Source organism: Neoarius graeffei, chromosome 3 (genome assembly GCF_027579695.1).
Source record: "Neoarius graeffei isolate fNeoGra1 chromosome 3, fNeoGra1.pri, whole genome shotgun sequence".
NCBI lineage: Eukaryota > Metazoa > Chordata > Actinopteri > Siluriformes > Ariidae > Neoarius > Neoarius graeffei.
Genome location: NC_083571.1, coordinates 91,302,907 through 91,328,630, shown reverse-complemented (window position 1 = coordinate 91,328,630; position 25,724 = coordinate 91,302,907). Strand labels below are relative to the sequence as shown.

Below are 25,724 nucleotides of genomic sequence, written 5' to 3'. Positions count from 1 at the left end.
TGTTTCTCATCTTCCTCATGACAATATCCCAAAGATTCTCTCTGGGGTTCAGGTCAGGGGAGTTGGCTGGCCAATCAAGCACAGTAATATTATGGTCAGCAAGCCATTTGGTAGTAGTTTTGGCACTGTGGGCAGGTGCTAAGTCCTGCTGGAAAAGGAAATCAGCATCTCCATAAAGCTTGTCAGCAGATGGAAGCATGAAGTGCTCTAAAATCTCCTGGTACGTGGCTATGTTGACTCTGAACTTGATAAAATGCAGTGGACCAACACCAGCAGATGACATGGTATCCCAAATCATCACAGACTGTGGAAACTTCACACTGGACTTCAAACACCTTGGATTCTGTGCCTCTCCACTCTTCCTCCAGACTCTAGGACCTTGATTTCCAAATGAAATGCAAAATTTACTTTCCAAAAGAGGTCATTGGACCACTGAGCAACAGTCCAGTTCTTTCTCTCCTTAGCCCAGGTAAGACACTTCTGACGTTGTCTCTGGTTCAGGAGTGGTTTGATATTAGGAAGGCAACAGTTGTAGCCTCTTTCCTGAATATGCCGGTGTGTGGTGGCTCTTGATGCACTGACACCAGCCTCTGTCCACTCCTTGTGAAGCTCTCCCAAGTTCTTGAATTGACTTTTTTTGACAATCCTCTCAAGGCTGTGGTCATCCCTGATACTTGTGCACTGTTTTCAGCCAGTCTTTTCAGCAGTGACCTTCTGTGGCCCTCCTTCCTTGTGGAGGGTGTTGATGATTGCCTTCGGGACAATTGTCAAGTCGGCAGTCTTCCCCATGATTGTGATTGCGTGTACTGAACTAGACCAAGAGATACACTGTATTTATACTGTTTTACTCAAACTTGAAATGAAATATTCTCATATTTTGAGAATTTTTTTTAGTTTTTGTGCTGTAGACCATAATTATCAAAATTAAGAGAGAAAAATGCTTAAAACATTTTAGTTTACATGTAATGAGTCTAGAATATATAAAATTTTCACTTTCTTAAATAACTGATGGAAAATATCAAACTTTATGATATTCCAATTGTTTGAGATGCACTAGTAGATGTGATTCTTCCCCAAACTGTTGCCACAAAATTGGAAGCACACAATTGTCTAGAGTGTTTTTGTATGCTGTAGCATTAAGATTTCCCTTCACTGAAACTGTGGAATCTAACTCAGCCATGTTCCAGCATGATAATGCTCCTGTGTACAAAATGAGCTCAACGAAGACATGGTTTGCCGAAGTTGGAGTGGAAGAACTTAAGTATTCTGCACAGAATCCTGACCTCAATCCGACTTAACACCTTTGGGATGAACTGGAATGCAGACTGCACCACAAGTCTCCTCACCCAATATCAGTGCTTGATCTCACTAATGTGGTTGTGGTTGAATGAGCACAAATCCCTACAGCCATGCTCCAAAATCTAGTGAAAAACCTTCCCAGAACAGTGGATGCTATTTTGAAAGCATATGGGGTGTGATGGTTAGGTGTTCACAAACTTTTGTCCATATACTGTACCTCTGCTACTGCCATGTTACTAAAATATAGTTAAGCTCCTAGCATCTTCTTGTAGTTACCAACTTACCAACACGGCACTCCACCACAACTGCTGCACTTCACACTTTTTGTATGATTTTCTATTCATCATACACAAATATCACCAAACACTGAATGGGAATTCATGAGTCTGTTGTGCATTACTTCTTTAAGAAAGTCATGGTGTTAAATCATTGTGTATGTGCTTAACATTGCATATTCAATTACATATCAAACTTATGGGACACACTCGCACACAGATGCTGGAGTAATGATGACACTTCCCTATCAGCTTTGATGGTTACAAGGGCCTACTTGTTAACATGAAAGTGGATCAATGGCTAACGCTCAAACGAAGTAGCTGGACAGCTGCTCCATCAAAAGAGCATGCACACAGTTTCTGTTCTAGTGCCAAATATGAATGAGGCCTAGATGTCTACCACTCAAATTACCTACCAGATTGGGTGTTTGTGAGTGTGTGCAGGTGTGTGTGGGTGTTGCTGGTATTAGAGATGCTTGAATCACTGCCAGTTATCTTGTTGGTACTGGCTCACTAATGTGATTAAGAAGGTTGATAGACACACAACCAATTGAGTACATTCTAATAAATATCTTCTGGCACAACCACAAAGGACTCAGAGCATACAAATACAAGTATTTCAAAGACACAAATGGGGTCACAGTCTTTGTGCCTCTGTTATTTCATAGCAACCCAGGTGTCTGTATTCTGTGTAATTCCTAGCTGAACTTATAGCAAACTCCTCGATTAGTGGCCATGACCTGATGTGTGTTGCCCATACTGTAAAAGGCCCAGTCCTCATTCACATTCTTGTCTGGCCAAGGAACAGAAGAAAGATTGCATAAAAGATTGTAAAAGTTTGTATAAAATTCATCCATTCATTCATCAGGGAATGTGGTGGATCTTGAGCCAATCCTGGGAACACTGGGCACAAGGCAAGAGAATTCACCCTGGATGGGGTGAAATGTATCATGGTTTGGGTTATAAAACAAGTAGCACTCAACTTAAGTAGCATCGACAGACATGTTTCTGCCTCAAGGAAGTCTAGTTCTTCTTGTTATTAATTTGGTATGCTTAAAATTCCCTTAAAATATACCTTGGCCATGTTTGGATCCAAAATGCCATCACTTCATCTAGTAGTAGAAAGCATAAAACCATACAAATCCTATGTTCAACCACTTATTTTGAGATATTGCACTAAAAAGAATTTTCTACCAACATAAATACATATGGCAGACAGACTGATGGGAAAAATTGTAGATAGCCAGAAAATGGGTCTTGAACATAAACATGCAAATAACATTTTTGTATGACATACAGTAAGGATCAAGGGCGGGTGGTGCATAAGGGCGATTGGGCGATGCACTGCCAAAATGAAAAAAAATAAGTTTTTTTTTTTTAAACAAACTTTCACCAGTGCTGCTCTAGGCCGTTTTAATCTGTCTTTGGGTATCATTGTCCAATCAGGGTGGTCTTGCTTCTAGAGTATCGCCCCTTTTGGGGCGATTTCAGTCATGTTGAAAATTGCCCAAGAGTTCACTGATAGAGTCCCATGTTAATATATATTTTTTTCTCCTAACTGACACTTCAATGGGTTCCAGGGGGGCTTGCCCTAACGTGCTTTCGTCACTGCAAAGCGCAGCAAAGTTGCGTTCAATCCTCTCAGTTTCTGAGGTGAGATGGATGTGGAAAGCAATTCAGTGCGGTCCTTAAAAGAAGTTCCATTTAGTCAGTGATCAAATCGAGCTAAATTGGCAACAAAACAAGCTGGACCCCCTTGACCAAATCTAAACATAAAACAAATTTCGACAAAGGGGGGGAAATCATATACTCGAGGTTTTACTTCAACATGGTACCAGCGCAAATCCTGGCTAGCTGGCTGCAAGGATGCCTCAGCCGTTTTCTGCTACCCCTGCTTACTTTTCCACCCTGGAGGTGGCTCCATGGACAACACTGCTTGGACGGTCACTGGAGTTTCGGACATGCATCATTTGTCGGAGAAAATAAAAAAACATGAGTCATCAAAGATTCATATGGGCAGCTGCCTGAAATTTTCGGCTTTTGGGAGAGTGAACATCGCTACACAACTGGATGAGGGCTACAGGCTAGCAGTTCGCTGCCACAACAATGAGGTGAGCAAGAACAGGCACATATTAAACTGGCTCATCCAATGCATGAAATTTTGTGGAGTGTTCGAGTTAGCTCTACGAGGTAAAGACAATGTAATAGCCTACCACTCTTCAATCCTCCCCCCCCCCACTCACACACAGTCACAGAATCCGTTCACTTTTGATGTTTTCAATGTGCATTTTTATATTTGCCACACTTTGCTCTGAGAGTTAGCACTTTGGTAATATCCTTGGTAAATACCAGTAATTGCAAGATCTAAAGATCCACTCATCTATTTATTCAACTGCTATTGTTATGTTAGCCAACTATTTACAATGTTTTGTTACAGTAAGTGCACTTTCCTGTTGTCCTTAAGTTGCACAGTCCGTAAAATTCTTGCTGGCCATGGAGTTTGAAGTACAAAATCTATTTACAGAACATTCTGTAGAACAGTACTTTCAAGATTGGCAAATAAATGTATTATTTTTTTAAAATATGGTTTCCTTTCTTATTTAGTTGTTGGACATATCTTTTATAAAGATATCATTCTTGGCTATTTCACATCATACAATATTGAAATAATGTGAATAGTGAATAGGGCGTAATTGGAATTGGTCATTGTGGAGCCAAACTATTCTTCGATTATGAATGTTGTTTGCAACTTTACACCACAGCCTATAGCTTGGGTAGCTACAGGGAAAAGATTTCTGTAATGTGCTGCCATCTAGTGGACAGAAGTGGCATGGAACTGTGATATGCAGAGAGAAAACAAAAAGAGAGTCAATAATGTCTGGCTACCTATAACGTACCTGTTGAATGAGGCACCTTATGACATTATTGGATAATTTGCCTCTCCTGAGAAAATTTTCAGGACCCGCCACTGGTAAGGGTGCTACAGAAGAAAAAATATTTCAGACATTTAACCTTACTGTGACCTTCATCCTGTTTGGATCAATTCCAAAATCTAATCAGTTCACTTGCTGGTCACTATACTAATTCCATATAAATCCTACAAACATTCACTAGCAAGCATCTCAGACAGATGCTCAGACAGATGCACAGAAAATGCCTCGATCATCTAGTGGTGGACCATAAAAATATCACAGACTCTGAATGTCATATGGCGTAATATTTAACCCATTCTCAAAAATGTAAAGGATATGTAAAGAAAAATGAGACTCTCTCTTGAGGAGCCCTTCCACAAAAAGTCAGTAGGAGGGGCATTTAAGAAGGAATCAACATGCCAAGGTAACAACATAAATGCTACTATCACCATGCTTCACTTCGTGGATGGCGTTCTCAAGACGATTTGTTTCAAGGCCAAAAAGTCCAAATTTTGTCCCATCAGGCCAAGGAACGCTTAACCACATATTTGCTAAGTTTGCAACATCTTTCCTCCAAAGAGGACTTCATATAGTTCATCACTCATTCATGAAGGCCAGTTTTGTGGAGTGTTTGGTGTCAGAAATGGTGACCTGAGGTGAAGTGAGGACCCAAGAGCAGACTCAAAATAGGCAGTGTACAGAGAAAAACTTCATTAAAGAAGTAGACGGCAGAGATACAGTAAAGCTCAGGCAAAAATCAATGGTCAAAGAACAGGCCAGGAGGTGAAAAACACAGAGGAGCAGGTAGGCACGGTCAAGGACAAAAACAGGACAGAAAAATCTTCACAAAAACCAAAGAACACAGGGACAAGGGAAATCCAGGCAGAGGAAGCAAAAACACAATCCAAAAGAACAGGCAGGTAAAACCGGGACAAAAAACTGGACAGAAAACTAGACAAAAAACAAGGAACAATTCAGGCAGGGGGAATCAAGAAGACACAATACCAAAGGGCTATAGCAAGGAAAGTTTACAAGAGAAAGTCCAGCAACTGGAGTAGCTCCAAACAGTTCATAAAAAGGCCCTGGCTGATGGGAGAGGAGTGGTAGCAGGTGTGGGAGCCGCTTCAGGAAACTGGCCTTCAGCAAGGCAGGACTGAATTCCTGTCCTGGATCCGGCCTGGAGCCGGTGTGTAAGTCCCACAAACTCAGGCATGGATGGGCTGGACCGGACTGTGACAGTTTAGGCTATGGTTGTCCATAAATAGCTTCCCCATCTGAGCTGTGGATATCTCCAGTTCCTTCAAAGTTACTCTTGGCTTTTTGGTTGCTTAGTTGAAAAAAATGGATGGTAATTCCAAGGTGTCTTTAATAATATTCTCTTGCATCAAGGCATATATTGTATTTCTTATGTCAGTAGTTATGTTATGAGTCCATGGTTATTTAATAATGAGAAAGAGATAATAATCCTCTCAGCCAACAGTGCCATGTGACTAAAATCAAAATAAGATTCAATAAATTATAGAGGTTGAGAGAAACAATGTAGCTGTTCATTGTCGAAGGAAAAAACACAAACGAACGAACAAACAAACAAACAAACAAACAAACAAGTAATCCATTAGAAAAAGAAACTTTTGTCACATATACATTACAGCACAGTGAAATTTATTATTATTATTATTATTATTATCTCAGCTTGTTAGGAAGCTGGGGTCAGAGCACAGGGTCAGCCATGATACAGTACCCCTAGAGCAGAGAGAGTCAAGGGCCCAACAATGGCAGCTTGGCAATGCTGGGGCTTGAACCCCAACCTTCTGATCAGTAACCCACAGCAGACCCTTGACCGTCGAGGCACCACTGCTCCAATAAAGAAATAAATAGATAAACGAAGACTGTATGCTATGTTATCTCTCTCTCTCTCTCTCTCTCACTCTGTCTTACATCGAGTAATGAACAGACTAGCAGGAATGGAACTCCTTATTTCAGAAAGCAAAATCCATTCAGGAGCACAGCAGTCTAACACAATACAGCACTTCTTTCATTTTTGCATGATTTTCTTTTCTTTTTCTCTCTTTCTTCTCTTGGTTTCCTGTTTGCTCTTATTAATGCTTGCTGTCTTTCTATATACAGACATATACTGACATACTGGATTACACACCTTCATCCTTACACACACTTGAGTTTGATGTTCAGGAAAAGCCTGAGCTTTAACTCAATCTACAAAGAGACTAATGAACACACTTCTGTCAGGCCATACCCATAGTTTTTGCATGTTTGTGTGGAAGTGTTTTTTGTTTGTTTGTTTTTTATCCTTGTATTATTCTTGGAGCTCTAATGGGAATTCTTTTAAAGAGAGTTGTTGTGAAATAAAATATTTGATGAGGTGGCCACCCAATTACCATATCTCCACCAATGAAACTTGCTTGAATAAGAACATGGGGAAGCCATGGCCTAATGGTTAGAGAAGCAGATTTGGGACCAAAAGGTTGCCAGTTTGATTCCCTGGACCAGCAGGAATGGCTGAAGTGCTCCTTAGCAAGGTACCTAACCCCAGGCTGATCTGGGTACATTGCTCTGGATAAGAGTGTCTGCTAAATGCCATTAATGGAAAGTATTAACATCACCTGAGATTTTTCATCTCACTTGCTAAAATTCCCTACATGTCAACCATTAGTGTGCTTATTGAAATCTGTGAAGATAATTGGATTCAGGCCATCCAAAGCTTCTTTGATCTCTCGATGTAGCTCAGCAATAATGCTGGTCAGACACAAGCAGCATTTATACACTGCACATGGAGCAGCAGGGCATTACAGAAATGACTTATGTTTAATATCTCTATTAGAGGCTGGGAATTATCATATCTGGTGAATTTTCATAGATGTCTGGCTGTGGAGTTGACTTCTCTGAAGTTACTGAGGAACATATGAGATCTGCTTATCACACTGTAGTCTTAGAAGACATTGACAGAGGGATCTTATTTATACTCTCTCTCTCTCTGTGTGTTCCTTCTTTGGTTCACTTGCTTTAAACATAAGTCAATCAATGAGACTTTGTTCCACAAAATTCCCTAAAACTGACCCTAAACTTGTTGCCTAAGCAAGTTTTATTTAAATCTACAGTTCAAAGTGTGCTTTGAGATTGGCAGAAGAATAATTCCTATAGGGGAGAGCGGGGTAAGATGAGCCACTTTTTACATTTTTCATCATAACTACATTTTAAAGCCATTTTTGCTTCCAGTCTACACACCATACCAAATTTCAAAGTGTACTGTTACTATCTGAGCAAAAAATAATTGATAAGCTCTTATGGTTAGAGTGATATTACCTCTTGAAAAAAAAATGTCAAGTGGCTCAACTTACCCCATGCACGGGGTAAGATGAACCACTGTGTGGGGTAAATTGAGCCAACACAAAACATGTTAGGTTAACAAAGTAAACAACTTTTATTATTTGAAGTGCAATCAATGAATCAAGTCAAGTCAATCAAGTGGGGATAGGGCCGTTGCATAGAGAAGGGGAGATGAAGAGAGAGGTGATAGAACGAGATGGGATAGGGAGGGATAGATAGATGGACAGAGAGAGATATGCATAGATAGATAGAAAGAGGGATGGTTAGAGAGGGAATGAGAGATATACTATATTATAGAAATTACTAAAACAGTAGAGCAGTGCCAAAAAATCTTATTTCTTTCAGTAGGTTAAAACATTGCTAAAACATGCAGCAATCATTCCATCAATCATTCAATCATTTCATCATTATTCAATGTTCCAAGCATTCAAATTGCAAGGGAACACCATTTGCCTCTCCCTCCGTGCTGTTCCACCAACAGTAAAGGGGCGGGGCAATTTTTTCACAATATCCTGTCTTGACAGGACAGCCTCATCTTTCTCTTTGAAGACAAAGGTTGGCTTTCTTGCAGAGCCATGGCATGACTGGCTTCTTTTGAGAAATCTTGCCTCTATTTCGAAGACATCCAATTTGATTATCTGGCCAATGAAGTAATGCACTTTCACCAACTTGGTCTCTACCTCTCCATTCTTTATCTTTTCAATGAACCTAGTCAGAGTCATCCTGTCCAAATGCATATCCCTCGCCACAGCCCGAATAGGCCTGCCTTTCCTGACTTCCTCTGCGGCTCTCTCCAAAACCGCACAGGATTGTGCGGCCCTGTCTGTTTTTCTTTTGTATGAGTGTGGCATCATGCACACCTGTAATAACAGAGGGCATTATTTTATTTATTAAAAACCTTTTAAACACATTATTTATATTAACATATTATTTATTTGTTTATTTGTTGTTGTTGTTGTCATATATGACCAGTAAATGTGAAAACTTAAGTGTCATCCATATTGGGTAAGCTCAGCCACCAATGGGGTAAGTTGAGCCAGTGGCTCAACTTGCCCCATATCTAATGGCTCATCTTACCCCGTGGCCACCATTTTGTAGAAAAATGCTAATAAACGGGATTAGGCTAATCAAAATTATTTTTTATTAGCATTCATATCATAGCTTAGAAAGCCACTAACTTAACCCTAATGTGTCTAAATATTATTCTACTTTTGTCTTCTCTAAATCATCTTCACTGTGGACAAACATGGAATTGACTTAGAAAGCACAAAAACACATTTTTATAAATATCTCCCTCACCTAGTTTGACATGTGGTGCTCCTCTCCACAAGTGTAAGTAAATGGTCCCGCCCCCCTTTGAATGTGGTCACATGGTCACATTTGTTTACTGTTTCTTAGAAACAGGGGGTGGCTCATCTTACCCCGCTCTCCCCTACTGAATTTAGGATTTTGTCCAAATGTAAATTTTAATGAAAAGAAAACAAAGAAAAAAAAACAAATGCAATGTATCTATAAACATAGTCATACATAATGGGGATTACTTAACCCTAATATTAATTAATATGATAATGCTAATTTGGGGTGACGCCATGGTGCAGGGATTAGCACTATCACCTCACAGCAAGAAGGTTCTGGGTGTGAACCCCACAGCTGACTGGGGCATTTCTGCAGGGCGTTTTTGCTGTTTGCATGTTTTCCCCATGTCTACGTTGGTTTCCTCTCACAATGTGAAGACATGTGGATTAGGTCAAATGGCTACTCTAAATTGCCCATGGGTATGAATGCGAGTTGAATGGTTGTTCGTCCCTGCAATAGATTGGCAACCTGCCCAGGGTGTGAATTTTGCCATGGAATTTTGCTATTGAATATTCTTTATCTGTTTCATGAGCTACAGTCCCAGGAGACGTGTAGGCATTCAAGAGAGCTGTAGGAAGACATTATAGACAGATGCCAAATTCAGACAAAACAACCATCTTTTAATTGTTCCATAACACATTTACTTTAGCTGTGGCCTTGAATGTCTCATCTCATCTCATTATCTCTAGCCGCTTTATCCTTCTACAGGGTCGCAGGCAAGCTGGAGCCTATCCCAGCTGACTACGGGCGAAAGGCGGGGTACACCCTGGACAAGTCGCCAGGTCATCACAGGGCTGACACACAGACACAGACAACCATTCACACTCACATTCACACCTATGGTCAATTTTAGAGTCACCAGTTAACCTAACCTGCATGTCTTTGGACTGTGGGGGAAACCGGAGCACCCGGAGGAAACCCACGCGGACACGGGGAGAACATGCAAACTCCACACAGAAAGGCCCTCGCCGGCCATGGGGCTCGAACCCAGGACCTTCTTGCTGTGAGGCGACAGCGCTAACCACTACACCACCGTGCCGCCCGGCCTTGAATGTTTTGAACAGAAAATATAATTTATGTGATTTATTCCAGAAGTATAGGCTATCTTTATTGGCTGCCAGTTTTATAGTTAGACTAAAAAGGGTTTATGTTGACTACACTTCGGCACAGCCTACAACTGTTTAATATAACACTTACCCTGTTGATTTGATGAAGATGACAGCATGTCCAAGAGGTTTGTGACTAGTAAATGTCAGAGTGCTTGTTCCTCTTAAATCCAGTTGACCAAACAGACATTTCAGATGTACAAATTCTTTCAAAGGCCTCCCACACAAGAAAAAAGGTTGGGGGGAGGCTTGGTTTAATTCTCATTGGGCCTCATTTATCAATATTTTAGTAAAGTTGTATGCAAACATTTTTGTAAGACAAACTGAAATAACATTATACAAAGGTTTCAAAAATGCTGATTTTCATCCTGTTCATGTGCATATGTTGACCACCCGTAAAGTGTAAAATGTGTTCCAGACAGCTTATTTGCATTTAGTGACACCCAAAAAACTCCATAAAAAGGTCAAGCACACAGAGTGCTGGAAACATGAAATGATTACTAAACAGAAAAGAAAAGGCAAAGAAAAAGGAAGAAAGGCAGAACTGGAATTATTTTGACGCACTTCTATGCCAATAAAAATATTTTGCAGTGTAATAGCACCTGAAAATGTAAAAATCTGACATTTAAAAATGAGATTCACAATGGAGCCAAGTGATCATGTACTCCAAGCATATCACACAAGGAAACGGCTATTTTAAAATTGTTTTATGTGTGTCAGCCAATGTGCTAGAAGTGTTGCACAGCATTAACAGAAGATGCCATGACAAATGCAACTTATTTATAAGCCAGCTTTCATCCTCTGAAAAATTCATATCGGTCTTTAAACATCCTAGCTCCCACTAAATCTTCTGTCAGGTGAGGTATTTTTATGGCTTACAGTTATGCATAGACCAGTGCATCCTCTGTTCTTTTGCAATAATTGAATGAATACTTTTATTTGTCTTACTTTATGGGTTTGTGTTGGCTCGCTTTCTTTATTTTCGATATTCTTTAATTAATGCCGCTAATATAAAACAAGTGGGTTTCTGTCAGTAAACCCACTGAGGAAACTACAAACATGGACACTTGGAACTACAATTCCCAAGACACAGCGCCCTCTATCTCCAGCTTACTGAATCTCAGTTGTTCTCCATTTACTCAATGACTGGTCCCTCTACTTAAACTCCACAAACACTCACATCCCTGTGAAGTATCATCCTGCTAGCTCAGTACATAACAAGCCTTGTAGCTTTTCTGGCTGCTTCTTGTGTTTCTGACATTCTGTTTCCTCCTTCCAGTTTTCACTCTTTGTCTCTCCTTGTTTAAGTTTGCCAATCACCTGACTCTTGCTTGTTTTCCCAACTCGATTTCTGTCTATCGACTTGGCTTTGCTGACAGTCTGTGCTCTCCCTTCCTCCACGCATACATCTGTAAATGCCTGCATTCTAACAGGATACTTCACCTACAGGGATGTAGCGGAGGATACAAAGCAGACTGCTTTGAATGCGCAGGGGCGTTTGCTGGGAGACCATCAACAGATGCTCGACGATCTCAACACCAGGATGGCACAACTTGCAACTGTGATGTCACAGGCCCTCCTAGCATGCCCTGAGTCTCCTCCCAGGCCACTGCTGCAACTCCCCGCTCCGGAGAAGTTCGCTGGAGAAGCCATCACATGTAAAGGTTTCTTACTCCAATGTTCTATGTATTTCGCCACCATGCCTAACTTAGCGATTTTATGCTCATCAGATAAATTCATATCCTTTCTCACTGGCAAAGCACTCTGCTGGGCTACCGCTGTTTGGAACAAGGGTGGTGAGCCTACTACTTCATATGAGCACTTCTTCTCCTTGTTCAATTGAGTCTTTGGCCACAAACCAGAGGGGATTGAGGTTGGTGAAAATTTACTTGCCATTTCTCAAGGCTCTAAAAGTGTGATAGAGTATGCTCTGGACTTCAGGACTTTAGCGGCTGCAAGTGGGTGGAATGACCCAGCCCTCAAGGCAGTGTTTCGCTAAGGTCACCTTGGATGCCCTCATTGACCTAGCTATCCGCAAAGACCTACTACTAAAGCGTTGACCCTCTCTCCACAACTGCTCCAAGTCGCTGCAGCCTTCTATGGACAGTTCTCCCATGGAAGTAATCCACTCCAGGTTAACCCGTGCCGAGCATGCAAGGCGGCATAGGGAAGGCTTGTGCTTCTACTGCGGGAGCACCGAGCATAATATCCAGCACTGTCCAGTCTATCCAGTCTGAGAATCCCCAGCAGAGACACCAGCAGAATCTACATTCCTGGTGAGAGAAGTTAAGTCTAAATCTTTTGAGATTCCTGTAATGCTAAGGGTAGCAGCCACCACCTATGTCCTTTCTGCTTTTATTGACTCAGGGGCAGAGGGGAACTTCATTAACAAACCATCATGCAGAGGCTCAACCTGCCTACCACCTCTCTGCACAGTGCACTCAGCATTAAAGGAACAGTCCACCGTACTTCCATAATGAAATATGCTCTTATCTGAATTGAGACGAGCTGCTCTGTACCTGTCCGAGCTTTGCGCGACCTCCTAGTCAGTCAGACACAGTCAGACGCACTGTCACTCCTGTTAGCAATGTAGCTAGGCTCAGTATGGCCAATGGTATTTTTTGGGGCTGTAGTTAGATGCGACCAAACTCTTCTGCATTTTTCCTGTTTACATAGGTTTATATGACCAGTGACATGAAACAAGTTCAGTTACACAAATTGAAACGTAGCGATTTTCTATGCTATGGAAAGTCTGCACTATAATGACAGGCATACTAACACCTTCTGCGCGCTTCGGCAGCGCATTGATACGGAGCTCAGATATCAATGCGCTGCCGAAGCGCGCAGAAGGTGTTAGTACGCCTGTCATTATAGTGCGGACTTTCCATAGCATAGAAAATCGCCACGTTTCAATTTGTGTAACTGAACTTGTTTCATGTCACTGGTCATATAAACCTATGTAAACAGGAAAAACGCGGAAGAGTTTGGTCGCATCTAACTACAGCCCCAAAAAATACCATTGGCCATACTGAGCCTAGCTACATTGCTAACAGGAGTGACAGCGCGTCTGACTGCGTTTGACTGACTAGGAGGTCGCGCAAAGCTCGGACAGGTATGGAGCAGCTCGTCTCAATTCAGATAAGAGCATATTTCATTATGGAAGTACGGTGGACTGTTTCTTTAAGGCCATCGATGGAGGACCTATAGGCGATGGACTCGTCACCACACGCATCCAACCCGTCCAGCTTCAAGTGGGAGTATTACACAACGAAGACATTTCCCTGTACGTGACCACTACCATCAACCACGACATTGTCCTTGGAGACCCTTGGCTACAGTTACATGATCCACTGATCTCCTGGCAAAATAAGGAGATTCTACAGTGGTCTCCATGTGTTTCCAGAGCTGCATTTCTCATCCTTAAGTCCAAGTGTCCTCCACCTCAGTAGAAAGTCCACACCCAGACTCAACGCATAACATTCCTGAATGTTATTGGCATTTATCTGAAGTCTTCAGTAAGCGGAAGGTCTGCAGCCTACCTCCCCACCGGCCATATGATTGCACAATCAACTTGCTGCCTGGTATGTCTCCTCCACACAGATGAATCTATCCCTTATCTCAGAAGGAACAAAGTGCCATGGAGGAGTACATTCAGGAGGCCCTCAAGCAAGGTTATATCCACCTTTCCAAGTCTCCTGCATCAGCCGGTTTCTTTTTCATGGAGAAACGAGGGGTGGACTCAGGCCTTGCATTGATTACAGAGGTCTTAACCAGGTCACAGTAAAATACCCATAGCTGCTTCCACTGGTCCCAGCGGCATTGGAGCAACTAAGAGCCACAAGAATTTTCTCCAAGCTAGACCTTTGTAGCTGTTACGACTTTGTCTGTTTCTTTTTCTGTTTGTGTATGCAGGCCTGCTATTTTGTGTTTTGTTATATGTGTGTTGTGCTTTGTCTCCCCCTTCAGGTTCTACTTACCATTTTCCTTACAGATCAGCACACCTGGATCCAGTTTTCCACTTATCTCCGTTTACCCAGCAACCAGTCCCCTTCCAATTGCCAGCACTATTTAAGTCCCCATGTTTCTTTGTTCATTGTGCGTTTTTGGCCAGGGTGGTGGCAGCGCCCTTGTTTGTGGTTTGTTTTTGGTTATCTTTGGTTGTCTTGTGTTAGGTTTAGAAATCTTTAGTTATGTTGTATCCTTTTGATGTGTTGTGATTCTTTTTCTGACCAGTCGTTATTTTGTCTTACTTTAGTTGTGTACATTGTTATTTTGGTTTATCTTGTTTTAAGCTCCTGGGGGGAGGGGCGTTGGGTGAGGTTTACGTAGACCTGCCCCGGGGTGTACATTTTTTTGGCACACATTAGTTTTCCTGTTAGCCACACTGCCCTATGTTTAGTTTAATGGTGACACCACTCCCTATTTTGTAATTTGAGGTGCTTTTGTGAGCACCTGTTATTGGTGGTGGTTTTGGTTGTTTTTTTCTTTTGATTTGGTGTCGCCATTTAGTTTTGTAAACCCTTCGTTTTCCCCCTATGGTTGCTTTTGTTGGTGTAGCACTAATAAAATTTAATCTGCACCTTAAAACTGTTATTTGTGTGAGTCTGTTTTCCTCACTTAAGTCTGTTGTACAAATGTTGGTGCTCTGGTCCTTTGGATCCTAGGGGGCGCCGTAACAGTAGCGCATACAACCTAATCAGGATCTGGAAAGGTGATGAATGGAAGACGGCCTTCAGCACAACCACGGGACACTTTGAATACTGGGTGATGCCACATGGCCTTTCTTCAGCTCCCAGTGTGTTCCAGTGCCTGATCAATGATGTGCTATGGGACATGCTGGGGAAATATGCCATTGCTTACATTGATGACATCTTGATTTATTCCACTGATATCACAAGCCACCAGATACACGTCAGGACCATCCTCCAGCATCTAATGGAGAGCCACCTGTATGTAAAAGCAGATAAGTGTAAATTTCATCAGAACAAGATCTCGTTCCTCAGCTAAGTCACCAGTGCAGAAGGAGTAAGCATGGATTTGCCCAAGGTATCAGCCATCAGGTCTTGGCCTATCCCTAAATGTATTAAGGAGTTTCAAAGGTTCTTGGGCTTTGTCAATTTCTACTGCCAGTTCATACAAGGTTTCAGTTCACTAGCAGCACCTCTGACAGCTTTACCATAGAAGGGTCCCAAGCGCCTGGGCTGGAACTCGGCAGCAGAGGAAGCCTTCAACAAGCTCAGGTTAGCCTTCACATCGGCCCCCATACTCCAACATCCCGACCCCACCAAACCATTCATCATAGAAGTGGATGTGTCGGACACGGGAGTAGGGGCCATCCTCTCCCAACGCCTGGGGGAGAAGCAGAAGCTACACCCTGTAGCTTTCTTTTCTAAGAAGTTATCTTCAGCAGAGAGGAATTACAATGTGGGAAACAGAGAATTGCTTGCCATTAAGCTAGCCCTCGAGGACTGGAGACACCGGCTAGAGGGAGCTACTCACCCCTTTGTCATCCTCACTGACCATAAGAACTTGGAATATCTCCAGAAAGCCAAATGGTTAAACCCACGTCAGTCCAGGTGGGCACTATTCTTTACTCGTTTCAACTTCACTATTTCATTCCACCCAGGTTCTAAGAACACTAAAGCAGACACTCTATCCAGAACTTTTGGTCCTTCACATTACGACTCATCTGCCCAGCCTATTCTTCATCCTCAATGCTTCATACGGTCTATTACCTGGGAACTGGACAAAGAGATAAGGAGTTCACAGCCTAAAACCCATCCCATCCATCTCCCACCTGGTCTCCTCTATGTAATAATAATAATAATAGAAATAATTATGTGCATTCCATAATAATCTCAATGCCCTTACAATAATGTGTTGTTGTTGTAGTAGTAGTAGTAGTAGTAATAATAATAATAATAATAATAATCTCATCTCATTATCTCTAGCCGCTTTATCCTGTTCTACAGGGTCGCAGGCAAGCTGGAGCCTATCCCAGCTGACCACGGGCGAAAGGCGGGGTACACCCTGGACAAGTCGCCAGGTCATCGCAGGGCTAATAATAATAATAATAATAATAAATAAATAAATGTCTAATGTCCATTAAAAACTCATTTACATGAAAACATTATCAAAGAAAATAAGAGAGGTGAGAGAGTCCAAACGCTCCGACAAAACTCCAATGAAATGTTGAGACTCCCTCCCCATCCCTCTCATAAATGATCACAAATCAAATATTCATGAAAAAAATAAAGTATAGAAACCACAAAAGTTTGAAAGTCTAAGACTAGAAGATAAGACACATAGTACATAGTACCCCCCCAAAAAAAAGATGAGAATCCAAACGCCCCGACAGACGAAACGCTGAGATTCCCTCTCCCATGTCTCTCATAAAAATCACAATCAAGAAAACATAGAAGTTCAAAAATCAAAAACTAGAAAGTATCCAAGCATCTTCAGAGCAGACTCATCACCTGGGCACATGCATCTCCAGCCACAGGACACCCAGGCAGTCAACGCACACATGAAATGTTAAGAACCAAGTATTGGTAGGAAAATATACTCACAGAGATAAACCAGTTCATTGCTTCATGTTCTCAATGTGCCCAAGCAAAGGTCCCTAGGAACACCCCCCCCATAATACAACATCCATATTCTTGTTTTAATAAAACTCCAACATTTTTAGAGTGTTACACATACAGGCAGAGAACATAAATCTTCTCTCAAATACACACACACACACACACACACACACACACACACACACACACAATCCTTTTTGGGGACCATTCTTTGAAATAATTATGAATGTAGCTAATGTTATCCTATACCTCAATCTAACCTTAAAAAATTATAGCCAAAGCTGTAATATGGGGACATTTGTTCCTCACAGAGACATAAAAACATGCACATGCACACACACGCATGTACATGCAAGCACTAAGTGTGCTCAGGGGCAGAAACTCAGGTTAATTATTACATTGATACAAGTCAATAGCCAGAGGCATTTCTGTTTACATCCTTGTGTAATATATGCAGCATTGCTGAAAGAATTATTCAAAGTTTATTCTGTGTATTCTTTTCAAGTACCTGTTTCCAAGTAATATTCTATCAGGCTGATACAGTGTTTTCCTTAATTACTGCAACACTTTTTATTTAACACCTAGTTAGAGAATTCATAAAGTGCAGAAACAACCTTATACTTTTTTCTTTTATTCTTATGTATCTTTAAGGGATATTACTTGGAATGATTTTCCAATTCAAATTTCTCCTAAAATTAAATTTCAGTTTGAGAAAACATTACATTCTGCACTTTATACATGACATTTACATTATTAACAGTCTGTATTGCAGCATAACAATTTAATGATCTCCAACAAAAGAAATGGCTTAGGATCTCTCAGGGAGAAAAGTGAAACGTAATAATGAATAAATTGCATGTATAATGAATGAAGAACAAGGCATTGCTGTCAGGCTGTTTTGTACAGTTTGGAAATTTCAACAATTATTTTTACAGATCCATGATTTTGGTAGAATCTAGAAGAAGGTAGCTGGTTTGAAATTCCTGAGTACAGCATACAGCCCCACACTTCAGCAGTGTTTCATTTAATGCCATATCCACAAACACACAGCAAACAGGCCTCCTATACTAGAAGGGCTGAAAACTAATGCAAGATGTGGCGCTTTCTGAATTGACAGGCAACATGATGACTGACAAGTGAGTAGAGATGCCTCCTGATTGGATGGATGTTGGTACTTGTGGCAGTGGGGGCATGGTCATGTGTCAGCTGTGAACAGCAAGGAGTCAGGTAGAACTGACCAGGAACACGTCAAGAGTTTCACCTATGTTTGATTGCTGGTAATCTAGTTATGTGTGTCTTGTTTTTGCAGAGAGAAACCAGAAAGAGGGAGAGTGCTGAGCAATCCTGTGTGTGTGTGTGTGTGTGTGTGTGTGTGTGTGTGTGTGTAGCAGAGTAATGTCACTGTAAAGTGAAGCTGAAGGAAACACACACACACACACACACACACACACATATCTTGACTTTTCAAGCCTGACTTGAAAACATCTTTGTGGAAACAGGGACCAAAACAAGCCCACTCCCCAAATACATGTCCCTCTTCATTTCCCCACACCCCCTTGGGCCTCTGTGCCAATACTGCCACAAACCCCTCTCTCCATACATTGGTGAAATTAACACATTTTTCCAAAATGTCTCTCATATATCTCATCTCATTATCTCTAGCTGCTTTATCCTGTTCTACAGGGTCGCAAGCAAGCTGGAGCCTATCCCAGCTGACTACGGGCAAAAGGCGGGGTACACCTTGGACAAGTCACCAGGTCATCACAGGGCTGACACATAGACACAGACAACCATTCACACTCACACCTACAGTCAATTTAGAGTCACCAGTTAACCTAACGTGCATGTCTTTGGGCTGTGGGGGAAACCGGAGCACCCGGAGGAAACCCATGCAGAACATGCAAACTCCACAGAGAAAGGCCCTCACCGGCCACGGGGCTCAAACCCGGACCTTCTTGCTGTGATGCAACAGCGCTAACCACTACACCACCATGCCACCTCTCTCTTACACACACACACACACACACACACACACACACACACACACACACAAAACCCTGATTCCAAAAAAGTTGGGACAAAGTACAAATTGTAAATAAAAACGGAATGCAATAATTTACAACATCTAAAAAACTGATATTGTATTCACAGTAGAACATAGACAACATATCAAATGTCGAAAGTGAGACATTTTGAAATTTCATGCCAACTATTGGCTCATTTGAAATTTCATGACAGCAACACATCTCAAAAAAGTTGGGACAGGGGCAATAAGAGGCTGGAAAAGTTAAAGATACAAAAAAGGAACAGCTGGAGGACCAAATTGCAACTCATTAGGTCAATTGGCAATAGGTCATTAACATGACTGGGTATAAAAAGAGCATCTTGGAGTGGCAGTGGCTCTCAGGCCCTGTCCACACGGCAATGGATTCAGGTGAATCCGATACAATTGTTTATCGTTTAGGCCTGGCGTCCACATGGCACCGGCGTTTTGGGTGCCCCAAAACGCAATCTTTTGAGAACGGGTCCCAGAGTGGAAAGATCTGGCAACGTTGCCGTTGCGAAGTCGTCTGGATGAGTAGAACGGATTTGTTTACAATGACGTCACAACCACATGACTGTCAGTGCTTCACGCCGGGTAGAAGTGTAACGAACTCGATGCGAGTTGTCAACAAATCCTATAACTTGGTTCATGAAACGCGCTTACAAAATATTTTCACTGTGAATATTTATTGTGTAATGGTGCAAAGAGAGAGAGAGAAAATAGCCCTTAGGGCAGAGTCAATCTCGCCAGCAAAAATAGGGAAAAAAAGGAGCGATCTCACCTCTTCAGATGTTGGTTTAAGTCCTACAATACATTCCTCAAAAAGGGCGTAGAATAACAAATTAATCCATCAACGTGTAGCATTCAATTTATTCCGGACCATTAAAGACGCCGCCTTCCGCGTAGAATCATATGTCATCCTCGCCGCCATATTGGATGGGTCAAAGCAGAGAATAAAGATGCCTCATTCATGTGCTGCGTTTAACTGTACCAACAGGTTTACCATCCAAACGAGATCACATGGGATTACCTTTCACAGGTGAGACTGGAAAAATACTTCTTTTCATTGTATTTGGTCATTATAACGTAATTTTACGAACAGATTTTCCTGACTTTGTACTAATATGAAGTCTCGCGCATAATAGTTTATGCGCATGCGTCCTTACTTCTATTGTTCTGGTGTCTCCGAAGGGACCGTCTTACAGCGCCCCTAGAGGTGTGGCATGTGTATTGCATCGTTTTCAGCAAGTGTTGTGTTGCCATATGGACCTGATATCTTACTGATCGTTGCCCATGTGGACACGATATTTTTTTAAATAACATCTCGTTGCCGTTGTCGTGTGGATGTAGTCTCAGAAGTAAAGATGGGAAGAGGATCACCAATCCCCCCAATTCTGCGCTGACAAATAGTGGAGCAATATCAGAAAGGAGTTTGACAGTGCAAAATTGCAAAGAGTTTGAACATATCATCATCTACAGTGCATAATATCATCAAAAGATTCAGAGAACCTGGAAGAATCTCTGTGCGTAAGGGTCAAGGCCGGAAAACCATACTGGGTGCCCATGATCTTCGAGCCCTTAGACGGCACTGCATCACATACAGGCATGCTTCTGTATTGGAAATCACAAAATGGGCTCAGGAATATTTCCAGCATGGGCGATTGCTCTAAGACAACGAGGGAGGCTCAGCCTCCTCTAAAAATGACGAACATCGTGTAGGATGAATTGCGCTAGGCTTATGTTATAGCCGACCTTATAACATTGCTATTTCAGATCCAGAATCATAGAAATATATGTGCTCAACCCACTACAGTGCGAAATCATTCCCTTATAACTTTCCCCAGTTCGCCTAATGTGTGCGTGAGTTTTTCCCCCTCGTGACAGCACGATGCAGCCCAGCCTCAGTGGATTGGGAGCTATGCGCTTGTCAATCTCAAAATGCAAGACGATTATTGGACAAATACTGCGAAAATGCCCACCCACGGAGTCTCACGGACTCCCAGCCTCAGTGGACTTCAATGGCATTTGGGAGCTATGCGCTTTTCAATCTCAAAATGCAAGATGGTTATTGGACAAATACTGCGAAAATGCCCGCCCACGGACTCCGAGCCTCACATGGGAGGGACATGGCAGTTTCCACGAGGAGACTGGTGATTGGTGAAAGCGGCCGGATATTTTCTTTGATTGACAGCTCGTTTCAACTATAGACAGGCAGCGGACAGTGTTGCCAGATTGGGCGATTTACCGCCCAATTGAGCGGTTTTAAGTGCATTTTGGCGGGTTTTGAACATATTTTTGGCTGGATAACGTCAGCAGTATCTGGCAACATCAGTTCAGTCCCATGCGGATTCGCAAGTGCTGTGGTGTATTGTAAGAGATCAGCTTACATTTCGATTTCATTCATTACATACGGTTTCTACCAGCTTTTTTAGTTTGTATATATTTTCATTGTAAATAAAGTGTAAATATAGTGTTGTCAAGTTTGCTTTCTTAGTTCCAGAAATGTCGTTTATTTGAGTGACTGAACTTGAACTTGAGGGGGCTAGTCAGCTAGCAAGAAAGCTGCGCACGGATGCCAAGCATTGCTGATTTAATTTTGGCGAAGCCATTTGCCAGTCTTCCTTTCGAGGAAAAAATTAAAATTAAAGAGCAGGGTAGACCAACGCCTCAAATTGACTTGGTGAAAAAGGTAGGGAATAATACTCGTTCCTTTCAGCTCTCCTGGTACGAGAAAGTGAATTGGCTAACAGCAAGTGACCCACATCAACAACAGTAAATAGGCTACTTTAGTAATATGTCATGGATGGACCAAAAATATAGAATCTATTTAAAATGTTTATGCTGAGTATATTATATTGGAATATATGTTTTTCTGGATATGAATTAAACACTGCTACAATTTGGAAAACATTTTTAAACAAAAACACAGCCGAGGACAATTTTTAAACAACATGCCACAATTTTAAAATATAAAATGTTAAAATATCCCCCCCCAACACCACCATCATGCATATTGGACAGTAGGCTAATGGGCCAAAAGAACCTGTTATTTCACAGTTTGTGACGCTGCCAACAATCAGCCAGATCAGAGGCAAGAGTATGGGCAAAATTGATGTGTTTTTTCTTTTAAAATCTGGAAATATCGTAACTGACCAGCCTCCTCTGTTTGAAAGACTACTAGCCGCCACTGATTTCCAGAGAACATTATCTGTGAACACAATTCACCGTGCCATCGGCCGTTGCCAGCTAAAACTCTATAGTTCAAAGAAGAAGCTGTATCTAAACATGATCCAGAAGTGCAGATGTCTTCTCTGGGCCAAGGCTCATTTAAAATGGACTGTGGCAAAGTGGAAAACTGTTCTGTGGTCAGATGAATCAAATTTGAAGTTCTTTATGGAAATCAGGGACGCTGTGTCATTTGGACTAAAGAGGAGAAGGACGACCCAAGTTGTTATCAGCGCTCAGTTCAGAAGCCTGCATCTTTGATGGTATGGGGTTGCATTAGTACGTGTGGCATGGGCAGCTTACACATCTGGAAAGACACTATCAATGCTGAAAGGTATATCCAGGTTCTAGAGCAACATATGCTTCCATCCAGACGATGTCTCTTTCAGGGAAGACCTTGCATTTTCCAACATGACAATGCCAAACCACATACTGCATCAATTACAGCATCATGGCTGCATAGAAGAAGGGTCCGGGTACTGAACTGGCCAGTCTGCAGTCCAGATCTTTCACCCATAGAAAACATTTGGCGCATCATAAAACGGAAGATACGACAAAAAAAGACCTAAGACAGTTGAGCAACTAGAATCCTACATTAGACAAGAATGGGTTAATATTCCTCTCCCTAAACTTGAGCAACTTGTCTCCTCAGTCCCCAGACGTTTACAGACTGTTGTAAAGAGAAAAGGAGATGTCTCACAGTGGTAAACATGGCCTTGTCCCAACTTTTTTGAGATGTGTTGTTGTCATGAAATTTAAAATCACCTAAATTTTCTCTTTAAATGATACATTTTCTCAGTTTAAACATTTGATATGTTATCTATGTTCTATTCTGAATAAAATATGGAATTTTGAAACTTCCACATCATTGCATTCCGTTTTTATTTACAATTTGTACTTTGTCCCAACTTTTTTGGAATCGGGGTTGTACATATAATTTAAAAAAATAAAAGTAGAAGACATTTTCCTAAAAGTATTCATTTCCCCTATGTATGGAGACTTGTGGGACATCCTGTGTTATAGAATAGTGTAAAAAATAACAACTAAGAAGGATTAGGTAGAAGCAAACATGCAAAAGCTTCATCTTAACCCATTCTAAAATCCATCCACACTTCTGTACAACAAAGTACAACATTCCTCATCCCTCAAATCCCTTAGCTAAAAGAACAAGAACCAAAAAGCAAAGCATGCACAAAACCTTTCTTTCTCTCCATTCTCATCTTCATTTCTCTCTCTTGGGGTGTGTGAGGGAGGAGAAGGCTGCAGTTGCATACAGAGTAACAATCTGTTTCTCTCCTCCTTTTCTGCTTTTTGCTAGACTTTAAGAGACAGTGAGGTTCAGCTCTTAAGCTTGAGGAAAAGAGGTGTACTCTGGTAAGGAAAAAGAAAAACATAAAAATCTGATTCTGCTTGAAGAGAAAGCTAAATAGCAAGATGGGAGTAGTTTGGAGTTTTTTGTGTATTTCTAATGGCCCTTTTCCACTACCCTTTTTCAGCTCACTTCAGCCCGACACGGCTCGCGTTTCGACTACCTCAGAGCAGCACGACTCAGCTCGCTTCAGCCCTACTCAGCACCCAAAACTCGCACGGTTTTGGAGTAGGGCTGAAGCGAGCCAAACCGAGCCGAGTGGGGCTAGGGGCGTGAGGAGACACTCCCCTGTGCACTGATTGGTGAGGAGGAGTGTGTCCTCACATGCTCACACATGCCCTGCGAGCACGCTGGGATCTGTAAACACCGTAAACCCGGAAGAAGAAGAATTACGAATTACGAGAATTTCTGAAGCCTTATGCGCCTCGCCTCATCTATACGCTCTTGTCAGTATCTGTTGCCGTTGTCGGTGACAACAAGCCACAGCACCAAGACCAGCAACACTAACGACTCCATGTCCTCCATGTTTATTGTTTACTATCCGGGTCGTGAGACTACCGCTTAAAAGGTCACTGATGTCACTGTTTGCGCCGCCTAACAACATCACATGACATCCACCCACTTTCGCTAACTCCACCCAATGTGTCCACTCACTTCCAGCCAGCACGGTTCAGCGTGGTTGTAGTCGAAATGCAACTCCAACAGCCCCGCTCAGCTCGACTCAGCCCAACTCAGCACGGCACGGCTCAGACCAACTCAGCTGCGTTGGTAGTGGAAAAGCGGCATTAGTATGTGGCTCCTACTCTCACTCACTCACACACACACACACACACACACACACACACACACACACACACAGTGACAAAAATGTGTATAAAGATGTTGAAGGACAGTATCACAAGAAGCTGACACTAGAAAAAGCCTTTACACACACCAGACACACAAACTAAGCATTTAACAACATTAAAAGTAGACAGTTTAATCATGTCACCTCATGGCTGGGAGAGACTTAACAACTGCTGTGCCAAAGTGGACACATAGTTTACAAGCAGGACATTCAGACAAACTGTCCTTTATCAGCTCTGCGAGCAAAGTGCTTCTGAAGGTGTAGGAGGTGAAACCTGAGAGATGTTGAAGTTACTGTCAAATAAATCATTCAAGATAAAACATATCAAAACTACATTGGCATTTCCTAAAGGAAATACTTGCCTTCATGGAGATAAATGTGATTGAGGGATGAAAGGAAAAGACTTATGCTTGAAACTAAATATACAGTAAAATTACACTACATTAAAACCCCTTAAAATTATAACAATTTCAAAGTGTCAATCTAAAAAAAAAAGTAAAATTAAAGCCGCAAGCGGCCTCGACGGGACCTCGCGCCAGCGGCCAAGGGGGGCGGGGGCATGCGTCCCCGCGAAAAACCTTCCACAGCTTCTTCGGCAAGAGACATTACACCCACAATGGCGACAAAGCACAGAATTGGACACATGGCAACAATAGGGTCTCGCACTGTACGGTGCTCGGGGCCTAATAATAATAATAATAATAATAATAATCCTTCAAAAACAATAGGGTCTCGCACTGTACGGTGCTCGGGCCCTAATAATAATAATAATAACTAGAAACTATATGCCAAGCAGGCACCTTAATGTGAGAGGCAAAAATCACAACACGTTAGGGGGCGCTATAGAGGCCCTGAGGCCCGCCTGGATCTGGGCTTCTGGTTCTCAGTAGCGGTGGCAGTCTAAGAAAAAGGAGCCAAATTTCGTGCATTGTCGACCATGGCAAGCGCCCCAATAAGGGTCTTGTACAGAGTTTGCTTGCCAAGGTTGACAAATCAGAAGCTGCAATATCATGTCTGCCATAACCAGCACCCCCAGGGGCGAAAGTGCACAAAATTTGGCGTATATGTCAGGTGAGCTATGAAGAGTTTGCGTATGAAGTTTGATGACAATTGAGTAAATAGAAGATGAGATATAGATTTTTGAAGAATAAATTTTTTGGTTTTTCCCATGTCAGTAGGTGGCGCTATGCCGTACATGAGCGATTATGAGTTGGAAAAATAAGTGTCTACAACAGCAACGTACTATCACAAGGCAGTGGTGTGAAGGAAAAGCATTATGGAATTATTAACCAAAAACCCGTTTTGGAGCAACTGCGTCGGCCAAAAACAGCGCCCCCCATGGACGAAAATTCCCAAAATGTG

General features: G+C 42.0%; 1 protein-coding gene across 1 annotated transcript in view; it reads left to right on the top strand.

Annotated features, from left to right (window-relative positions):
* The window catches only part of LOC132882627 (uncharacterized), a gene marked incomplete at its 5' end in the record, with an annotated part of 32,948 nt that extends 18,583 nt beyond the window's left edge, over positions 1-14,365 (top strand). The window contains 2 exons of the mRNA XM_060915714.1: positions 13,916-14,067; positions 14,260-14,365. Coding sequence (XP_060771697.1) covers positions 13,916-14,067; positions 14,260-14,365 — 258 coding nt within the window. The remainder of the gene's footprint in view (positions 1-13,915; positions 14,068-14,259) is intronic.
* Positions 14,366-25,724: the final 11,359 nt, after the last annotated feature.